Source organism: Lupinus angustifolius, chromosome LG16 (assembly GCF_001865875.1).
Source record: "Lupinus angustifolius cultivar Tanjil chromosome LG16, LupAngTanjil_v1.0, whole genome shotgun sequence".
Lineage (NCBI taxonomy): Eukaryota > Viridiplantae > Streptophyta > Magnoliopsida > Fabales > Fabaceae > Lupinus > Lupinus angustifolius.
In genome coordinates, this window is record NC_032024.1 from 15,542,703 (window position 1) to 15,554,421 (window position 11,719).

Below are 11,719 nucleotides of genomic sequence, written 5' to 3' on the forward strand. Positions count from 1 at the left end.
CTAAAAATTTAAGACTTTGGTGGTTTATTGTTTAGAATTTACAAGTTTTGTACTAATGCAATATGTTATTATGAGATTATGTCTTTTGTTTGTGATTTTTTATTTTAAAAGACAGTTATGAATTGTTTGAATTATTTATTTTTGTCTAGAAGTTTTAATGTGTGTTTTTGAAAGAAAAAAAACAAAACGGGTCAGTCCGCCAGCCTGCTAGCCCTGCCAAATATGAGTCGGGCTGACATTTTGAGTCCTTTTAACAATAAGGGTCGAGCCGGACCAGCCTATATTTCGATGGGTCAAAGGCGGGTCAGGCCGGACCGGGCCGGACTGGCCCGTATTGCCACCCCTATCCGTAGGATAAGTAATCACAGATTTTTTATACTTTTAATAGTATTTTTGTCCTCTTTGGATAAACAATTAATCCCTCTAAATAAAAGAATAAGAGCCAAAATTGCATTTGCAACTTTTAATGTTTACATTGTAAAATTAAATTATTCTGTTAATAATCAAGTATTTTTTATATTAAAAAATTTATATATATATATATATTTTTTTTTTCTTTCTTTCTTTTCTCTTTTTCTTATAATGAAGGATACAAAAAAAAATATTTTAGCTCTTTCTTTCTTCCCCGTCTCACTACTCTCCTCTTCCCCTTAAAACCAAAGATAGCAAAGTACCCATCACACAATCTGAAAACTATACGCGTGTGTCAAACATTTCAGGCATGTAAATCCTCTGTTATGCACGCACTTCTAACTTCTAAGAATATAAATAATAAAACTCATCCGTGGCACAAAAAATAGATATGGAATTATTGTGATAAACTATAATAGAGATAACGAATAAAAAAATATGAACAATTTGAATGTATACAACTCGCTAAACAAAATAAGTGAAAAACATAATTAATTATATAAAACTAACAACTCTGGACTCTAAATCAAGGAACATAACTGTATAAATATTTTTTGGGTAGTAGTAGCCATAAGCCCCCAACATAGATATAGACAGACATCTTCATAAGCCTGGTTTAACATGATTGAGATATATGTACTAATAGTATAAAATTGTTTTATATACTATGAGTCTATTATTCACTATAAATTTTTTAACCAAGTTTAGAGAGTTCAACCCATGGCTCATTCTCTGGAGTACCATTATCAAACAATTTCCCTGAAAATGCTCCAACAAATTTGCTGAACTCAAATGGGTTCTTCTTCAATTTCTTGGTACCCTCTTTAGCAATGAAGTTTCTCATCTTCACATTCTCCTGTTTCATCATATCTATAGTGAAACTCAGTTGTCTTATTACCTCCAATTTCTCTTCATCTTTCTGCTTAAGTTGTTCCATTTGTGTCTTATTTTCTTCCCCGAGTCTTTTCATTTCTTCCCTCAACTTCATCACTTCATCACAAATGATATCTTTCTGCTTCAGTTGATCCTTATCATTCTTTTTCTCTTCATTGAGTCTCTTAATTTCATCATTCAGCTTCATCACTTCTTCATTAACAGCCATAAATGAAACATGCTTCTCTTTTATGTTTTCTTCTTCCTCTTCTTGTTCAGGATCATCAACTTCTGATTCAGTACAATCCTCTGTGTAACAATTCTCAGAGTATGTATCATAACCATTATCTGCAAAACTCATCAACTTCTCTATCTGATGCTTAGCAGAAGCAAAAGGGGATCCTCCTACTGTGGTTAGGAAGCCGATTCCGGTTTCGGGTTTGATTTGATCGTAGCGTTCAGCTAGTGATCGGTGTGTTCTATAGAAATCTTGAACCATGTTCACAAGTTCTGGTCTTTTCTTGTAATACATTTCAGCACGTTGGGCAAAGGAATCTGCATCTTCTTCAATTAATTTTAACATTGTCTTTGTCTTCTCATTTAACTCTGCAACAATCATAGAAAAGACGATCATACATCAAATTCAATTTGGTTTCCCCTCGCAACAATAAAGTCATGTCAGCATGTATCATCTTTCACATATAGTGTTACTTCTGTGCAAAACACTAGTGATTGATTAAATCAAAAATCAATTTTCCATATGTCAAAACATTGAACTGGTACAAGTTAAACCAATTTTCATGTCATGTGTATCATATGTTACATAGTGTTTCCATCCATGTGCCAAATACTAGTGATTGGGGTGAGCCAACAACCCTTTATTCCACAAGGTGTGCTTAGCTAAATGGGTCGAACAACACCATAATATTGGTTTATTTCCCCTGTTGTTTTTTCTTGGTCTTCTTCTTCCCTTGGGAATTGAACTAGCTTCCGTTTGGTCTACTCTCCTTACTAGGCTTCTATCGGTCTCCTTTACACATGTACAAACCACCTAAGGCCCGATTTTACCATCTACTCCAACTTTCTCCCTCCCTCAGTGTACCAAACACTAGTTATTAGGGCGAGCTGAATAGAAATATTATATATCCACTATTATGTATCACTTCCTTGCCACCAATGAGAAACAATCAATTTGTTGAGAAATAAATTATAGAATTTTTAATAAGATGGTTGTATATTATTAGTAATCAAGTAGTCGCAAATTCAAATACTGGAAACAACATCTCTCTTACGAGATAAGGCTCTTGTACACTAGGCCACACCTTTCATAATTTTTTGACTAATCAAGAGTGTTGGATACACGTAATAGCATAGCTCACATAATTCCCAAACAAGTAATAATATATTCTCATACTAAATCCTTTTAAAAATTCACTTACCCACAAGAAAATGATATATGTCACTTATAAAATTAATATTAATAAATAAAATATTACTTTATGTTACATATTACTTTTCTTATGATATAAAAGATTTGTTGGAAGATATCTCATTTTTCTTCCCAAATAAAAAGGAAATAAGGAATTAGACTTAGGTTTTATTTAATCATATAACTCGTATAACTTTTAGCCATTAACGGTGGAAAAAGGTTAAGTCAGACTAGATTTTGCCTTAAATAGGCCCAACCTATTATATAGGAGTCTGGGTTTGGCCTGTTAGCATGTTTAAAAAAATTCAAAGTCTGGGTCTAGCATGTTTAAAAGTCTGGTCTGACCTATTAACTTGTTTAAATGCCTATTATTTTATATTCTCATAAAATAAGTTATCATGTCTACATTTTAATGGGTTTACAAGCTTATTTTTAGTTAAGCCCCATCTAATTCTAATAATTAAATTATATTTTTATATATATTTTTTATATTAACATTACATATATAATAATATTATTTATATTTAAATAGTATAATTTTAACATTCTTATATAATATAACTAAATAGGTCATCATGTTAGGCTTAATAGGCCTTTTAGGTGGCCTAAAGTTTAGTCTGTTAAGTTAAATAGGTTTTCAGAAAGCCTGAATCTGATCTATTTGCAGAAAAAGTCTGACCTAACCTAGCCTATTATAGGCCAGGTAATAGGGCCGTGATAGGCTGTCTCCCCCTTTATTATGTCCTTAGCCACTACTTTGACAACACTTTTTCAACTTTCCACTGTGGGGTATCTTAGGAAAAGTCTCCAAAAATATGTAGTAAATACATTTTAGCATATTTGAACAAGAACATTATACTTGATATAAGTAACAATCAAATCAAACACTGGCTACCCTGCCCCCAACAGCTAAATCCATAGACCAAAAGGTATCAAACGAAAAAGAAGACCAACAAGATATGTGATAATTGCATTTTTAGCATATTTGAACAAAAAAGTCTTTACCGAATATATAAGTCACAATCAAAGCAAACACAGGTTCCTCCAACGGCTAAATCCGTAGAGCAAAAGGTGAAAGAACGAAAATAACTTGAAAAAAGAGACACTAAGATAAGTCACAACAATGGCTCATAACCTTTTTAGCTGATCACATTTAATAGAATAAAGACTTAATTGTTATTGAATATTTTGTTCCTCTTTTTATCTATGACAGCTTACCAATTTCGTCCATGAGGCTTGAAAAACAAGGCTATCTTACTTAAATAATTTGACTTCTAATAAGACAATTTAGTCAAATTCACACGAGCTATTCAATTGCAGAGTTAGTAAAAACAAATTGCATGACAATAATATTTGTAAACAAAACCTATTTACCAAATTGCACGATTAACACCTAGTTTTCTGTGTGTGTACAAATAATAATATATTTGATTACTTTCAAGGTCCTGAAATTTTTGGAGGTCCCTGAACTTTAGAAGAAATTCAAACTAGAAAGTTTGCAATTGAATGTCTAAACTAATAAAACAATTATAAATCTCCTAGTAGAGTTTCATTAAGTTATCCATCCAAACCGTATTTGTGGACATTGAAATTTTCAAGAAAAAAATTAATAAATCCTACACTTTTTGATAATCAAATTGACTTTTAGAACCCAACTAACATGTATGTATGAGACTCAATTACAATTTTTTTTTTTAAAATTAAAAATTAGTACAAACATTTCAAGTTCTGGGACCCATCTAATTTTCCTCAAAGAGTTGATAATAGTAATTATAATAAAGTAGTATAAGGAAATATTAAAAAAGATAATAATAAATCTTAAAGAGATGAAGAAAGTGGAAACCTGCTAGAGTGGATTGAAGCCATGAAGATCTTTTAGCAGTGTTGTTGTTATCAAGCCACCACCACTGTGAAGGTTGATTCTTCATCATTGTAGCCATCTTCTTCTTCTTCATTATCATCACAATTATGAAAAAATATGATATATATAATAACCCAACAAAAAAGAAACTTGAATTTCAGAAGCATAAATAATCAACTAGTAGCAGCAAAACTTATAGAATGAGGGGGTTTGCGTGAAGAACAAATGCATAGACTAAAAAACTTATCACTATTTCATGCTTCTTCTTTTTTATCTTTAGCTATTTTTGATATTATCTTACTATATTTTATAACTATTTAGATAAAAAAAACTAAATAGTAATGGCCATGATTCAAGGATAACAAACATTTAAAAGTATTCAAGATCCGTCACGTTTACAAAATGATCCAACTCAAGCTAATTCTGGCACCTGTGATTGTAAAATATTTTTTCTTCAAAATGAATTTTCCTCTGCTAATAAGTCTTTTTTTTCATAGCAAAGCCTAACAAAGCTTTTTTCACATACACATGAAACATAAATATGTTTAGCCTTATTGATGGAATGATCATAAAAAATATATTTGATATATTTTAAAGTTAGCTTCGGATTTTCTTTTTCATTGAGACTTGAGAGGAAAACCTTTTTTCCTGAGAATTGTGAGTTAGATTTTGGAGGGGAAGAAGGGAAAAGAAAGACTCAGAGCTATCTGATTTCATGGCTCTGAGTCTTCTATTTCTCTTCATTCCCCTCCAAAACTCAACCAATAAATATATTTATGATGATATACCTTGATTTCATGGCTCTGAGTCTGATTCTTCATTATTAGATTCTGCCAATGGATGAGGATGGGACCTAACAAGTGTTGGTAAATGAGAATGAGTACTGTGAAGAATTGATAAAAAAGAAGAACGTTGGTGTATTGTGACAGTAACAGAAGAAGAGGTTTGGAATGGGATGATAAAAGTGAATCGTGGATAAACAATTATGGTCTCGCACGAATTCAACTTTGTGGGTGTTATCGATATCTTCATGGCCATGGTATATCTCTTCTAGTTTCGTTTTCTCACTCCACAAGTCAAACTCATTAACTCAACTATATCTACCATATTCATATCATATACACCATTCAGAAACTGACAACTGTGTGTTTTGGATTATAATTTGGGAAGGGAAGGGAAAAAGATTTTGAGTGTAATACACTTAAAATATAAATATTTATACAAAAATAATAAATTATTTATTATTCATTTATATTATTTTTGTTAGTAAATGATTATTGAAATAAACAAGTAACAGTGTAAAAATTCTTAATATATATCTTTTCTCAAATATTTTAGGGAGATTTTTTATATCCCATCACTATCCAATAAATTACTTTATTTCATGAGGAGGAAAAAAGAAGTGACAATTGCATTTGAATTGAAATTTGCAAATTTTAATGTTTACATTATAATATTTAATTTATATAAACTTATTGTCTCTTTGGTTAATAATACAGCCTGATTATTGAATTAATAATAAAGCATATCTTATCATTCAAAAATTTATTTATCTTATTTTTTCTTTTCTCTTTTTCTAATATTAAACAATACAAAAATCTAATACATTTTTAGCTCTTTCTTTCTCCCCTCTCTCTTCTCTCATTTCCCCCCTTAAACCAAAAATAGCAAAGTAACACATTACATAATCCTAAAACTATTTTGTTTTACGTGTATGTAAATGATAATCCTAAAACACATTACATAATCCTACAAATCTTCTCACTTCTGACTCTAAGAATAAAAATGATAAAACACATCACAGACACAAAAAATAGATATGGAATTATTGGGATAAACTACAATATAGGTAACGAATAAAAAAATATGATCAATTGGAATGTATACAACTCGCTAGACAAAATATTAAATGAAAAACATAATTAATTATACAAACTAACAACCCTAGACTCTAAATCAAGGAACATTACTGTATAAATATTTCTTGGGTAGTAGTAGCCATAAGCCCGCAACATAACTAAGGTATTTGCTAACTTTTTCAACCACGTTTAGAGAGTTCAACACATGGCTCATTCTTTGAAGTACCATTATTAAACAATTTCCCTGAAAATGCTTCAACAAATTTGCTGAACTCAAATGGGTTCTTCTTCAATTTTTTGGTACCCTCTTTAGCAATGAAGTTTCTCATCTTCACATTCTCTTGTTTCATCATATCAATAGTCAAACTCAGTTGTCTTATTACCTCCAATTTCTCTTCATCTTTCTGCTTAAGTTGTTCCATTTGTATCTTATTTTCTTCTCTAATTCTTCTCATTTCTTCCCTCAACTTCATCACTTCATCACAAATAGCATCTTTCTGCTTCATTTGATCATTATGATTCTTTTTCTCTTCATTGAGTCTCTTAATTTCATCATTCAGCTTCATCACTTCATCATCATTAACAGCCATAAATGAAACATGATTCTCTTTTATGTTTTCTTCTTCCTCTAGTTCAGGATCATCAACTTCAGATTCAGTACAATCCTCCGTGTAACAATTCTCAGAGTATGTATCATAACCATTATCTGCAAAACTCATCAACTTCTCTATCTGATGCTTAGCAGAAGCAAAAGGGGATCCTCCTACTGCGGTGAGGAAGCCGATTCCGGTTTCGGGTTTGATTTGATCGTAGCGTTCAGCTAGTGATCGGTGTGTTCTATAGAAATCTTCAACCATGATCACAAGTTCTGGTCTTTTCTTGTAATACATTTCAGCACGTTGGGCAAAAGAATCTGCATCTTCTTCAATTAATTTTAACATTTTCTTTGTCTTCTCATTTAACTCTGCAACAATCATAGAAGAGATAATCACACATCAAATTCAATGTGGTTCCCCTTGCAACAATAAAATCATGTGAGACAGGACTTAGGTCCTATATTTTTATTTTCTTGCTATATGGTTTATGAAGCAAAAATAAATCTTTCATATGTCAGCATGTATCATCTTTCACATGAATGGGGATCTTGTCTCACATTTTGTGTCTTATTGTGTCTTAATCCAATGAAAAGTTGTCATATATTTGAAAAAATAAATAAACATAAAGTAACATTTTTATGCTATTTAGTGAAATATGATTGACTTGGGACATAAGGATATGAAGTTTTAAGGACGAAGGATCCTGATTCCTTTCACATATACCCACTATTACGTATCACTTCCTTTGCTACCCATGAGAAACAATCAATTAGTTCAGAAATAAATTATAGAATTTTTAATGAGATGGTTGTTTCTTATTCATAACCAAGATGTCACAAGTTCAAATGGAAATAACATTTCTCTTATGAGATAAAGCTCTTGTACACTAGGCCATCCCTTTTATAAATTTTTTTGACTAATCAAGAATGTTAGAAACACTTAATGGCATAGCCTTATAGGTAATATAATCTCATAATTCCCAAACGAGTAATAATATATTTTCTTACCGAATCCTTTTACAAATCTACCTACCTACAAGAAAATGACATATGTCATTTATAAAACTAATCATTAATAAATAAAGTATTACTTTACAATATATGTTACTTTTTTATTGTATAGAAAGATTTGTAGCAACATATCCCATTTTTCTTCCCTCAAAGCAAGGAAATAAGGGATTAGACTTGAGTTTTATTTAATCATATAATTCATATACAAATTCTCTAGCCACTACTTTGACAACACTTTTTCAACTTTCCACTGTATCTTAGGAAAACTCTCCAAAAATATGTAGTAATTGCACTTTAGCATATTTGGACAAGAACATTATACTTGATATAAGTATCAATCAAATCAAACATTGGCTACCCAACCCCAACGGCTAAATCCATAGACCAAAAGGCGTCATAGGAAAAGAAGACCAACAAGATAAGTGATAATTGCATTTTAGCATATTTGAACAAAAAGGGTCTTTACCTAATATATAAGTCACAATCAAAGCAAACTAAGTTCCTCCAACGGCTAAATCCATAGAACAAAAGGCAAAAGAACGAAAATAACTCAGAAAAGTAAAAAAGGACACTAAGATAAATCATAAGGTGGCCCTAACCGTTTTAGCGGACCCCACTTAATGAGATAAAGATTTGGTTATTTTTATATATTTTATTCCTCTCTTTATCTATGGCTTATCAATTTCGTCCATGATACTTGAAAAACAAGCTATCTTACTTAAATGATTTGACTTTTAATAAGACAATTTAGTCAAAATCACACGAGCTATTCAATTGCAGAGTTGGTAAAAAAATTACATGACAATAATATTTGTAAACAAAACCTATTTACAAAATTGCACGTTAACACCTAGTTAGATGTGTGTATAAAAATACTAATATATTTAATTACTTTGAAGGTCCTGAAATTTTTGGAGGTCCCTGAACATTAGAAGAAATTCAAACTAGAAAGTTTGCAATTAGATGTCTAAACTTTTAAAATTTTGTATAAATCTTCTAGTAGAGTTTCATTAAGTTATCCATCCACACCATATTTGTGGATATTGAAATTTTCAAGAAAAATTTAATAAATCCTATACTTTTTGATAATCAAATTGACTTTTAGAAGTTAGAACCCAACTAATATGCATGTAGGAGACACTAGATTACAAATTTTTAACATTAAAAATTGTTAGAAACTTAGTTACAAACATTTAAAGTTCTGGGACCTATCTAATTTTCTCCAAAAAATTTGATAATAATAATAATGATTAATGAAGTAGTATAAGGAAAGATTGAAAAATATAATAATAAATCTTAAAGACATGAAGAAAGTGGAAACCTGCTAGAGTGGATTGAAGCCATGAGGATCTTTTAGCAGTGTTGTTGTTATCAAGCCACCACCACTGTGAAGGTTGATTCTTCATCATTGTAGCCAACTTCTTCTTCATTATCATCACAATTATGAAAAAATATGATATATATAATAACCCAACAAAAAAGAAACTTGAATTTCAGAAGCATAAATAATCAACTAGTAGCAGTAAAACTTATAGAATGAGGGGTTTGCGTGAAGAACAAATGCATAGACTAAGAGACTTGATAAAGTTTATCATTTACTTTCTATTTTATCTTATCACTATTTCATGCTTCTTCTTTTTATCTTTAGCTATTTTGATATTATCTTATTATCTTTTATAACTATTTAGTTAAAAATCTGATACTAAATACTAATATCCATGATTCAAGGATAACAAACACTTAAAAGTATTCAAGATCCGTCACGTTTGCAAAATGATCAAACTCAAGCTAATTGTGGCACCTATGATTGTAAAATATTTTGTCATTTTTTCATTGCCAAGCCTAACAAAGCTTTTTTCACATACATATGAAACATAAATATGTTTAGCCTTATACTTACTAAGAGGGTAATCACAATATGCTAAGGGTTGTGATTTAAATTTTGGAGGGGAGGAAGGGAAATGAAAGACTTAGATCTATCTGACAAGTGTATTTCGTGACTCTCAGCCTTCTATTTCACCTCATTCCCTTAAAAAACTCAAACCACAAGTATATTTATGTTGATATACCTTGATTTAATTTCTTAATCGAATGTTTATGTAAACATATACCTTTAATAGTAACCAAAATATTCAACTAATTGGGACCAAACTAAATCACTCTATAGACTCATCCCAAATAAATATCTTCTCCATTGAAGACTAACAGTGTCTCTTAGTTATTTACTACCCACAACAGTAGCACACAAATACAATACATCATAAAATAAGACCATTCTCGTAATTCCAACATTCTAAAACTCAACTAGAACGAAAGCCTATAAATAAATAAATAAAAAAGAAGGAAAAAAAACACAGGTTGGAAGGAAATAAACATAAACACAGATCAGGTGTATAAATTTCACTTCATTTTTTTTTGTTAGAGTTGAGGTTATTTCGCAAACCACCACCGATGAAACAAAAAAAGGTTTCAACTTTGCAATGCACATTGAACAAATGAATATAGAAATAAGCGAAGAATGAAGAAAGAAAGAGGTACCTGGTTCAACTCGTCAGAGTAACTCACTGAGACCGAGCCACTTTTTCTCTCACTCTCTCTGTTGCTGTGCTCTCTCTACTCACTCAAAGACAAAGAGAGGGAGTTTTGGAACATAAGTACTTTTCTTTCTGTTTGAATTTCTTTGTCTGCATTGTCATATATTGGGGCCCAATCTCCTCTAATTTGGGCCAGGAAATACAACTCCAAATTTTCTAAAATGTTACTTAATTGATAAATAATTAACCTTTTGTTAAATTGTAATGTAAATCTCTATCTCTTATAAAAACAATAAAGAGAAAACTATATATGCTCTTAAAAAATCACATTATCACGTATTATGATATTATCTATCATTATATTTAATTATTATTAACTCTTAATTATATGTCATACAACTAAGAAAAATAACATATTAATTGTGTATAAAAGGTTTACATTGATAGTATTATAAATGTCTATCAAAGTGATTATTTAAATCATCTTTTACTCTTCTGTGCAATTTTCTATCTGTTTGCTAGCTTAAGCGATAAATGGAGAAATAAAAGTACAAATTATTTTTTATTTAAACTAGGTATTAGTTCTGCAATATATAATTTTTTGGTATTTTAAATGTATTATTTAATTATTGAATAAAAGCTTAATTATATTGATAAAAAACAAAAAACAAAAACTTAGATATAGTTTACCAATTCAAAATAAAATTACTCTTCCTTTCTTTTCTTCAATTAGCTTTCTCTTATCAACAAAGATTGGAACAATTTTATAAATAAAAAATTAAGATTTAATATGTATATACTAACAATATAAATAATTTTTACAATTTTAGCTCATCAGCTAACATTCATATGTTAATCATTATAGACTATCAATCAGATCAAAATAGTACAAATTAATGATAAATGATATGTCAATAGAATAAACAACTTTTTACTAACAATGTATAGATATTAAAACCAAGGCCTTACTCTATACAACATTGAATAAGTTAATAAATTAGGATTTTAGTTTTATTTCCATGGTAATCGTACGGCTGAAAATGAAAGGAATGAAAGGAGGCGGAAGAAGAAAAGGAGGAAAAATAATTTTTCCGGGTGGGGAATTATTAACGAGTTTAGCTCTGATCATTGTATTATGATTGCCAA

At 30.2% G+C, this 11,719-nt stretch overlaps 1 protein-coding gene across 1 annotated transcript; it reads right to left on the reverse strand.

The window, feature by feature from the left end:
* Nucleotides 1,086-10,688, reverse strand: LOC109329363 (protein NETWORKED 4A-like). Its single transcript, XM_019563031.1, has 6 exons — nucleotides 10,578-10,688; nucleotides 9,361-9,463; nucleotides 6,618-7,397; nucleotides 5,363-5,559; nucleotides 4,557-4,662; nucleotides 1,086-1,890 (listed from the first exon to the last, which is right to left on the reverse strand). Exons 2-6 carry the CDS (start codon nucleotides 9,446-9,448, stop codon nucleotides 1,106-1,108), a joined length of 1,956 nt encoding a protein of 651 aa, XP_019418576.1. The 5' UTR covers nucleotides 9,449-9,463; nucleotides 10,578-10,688; the 3' UTR covers nucleotides 1,086-1,105.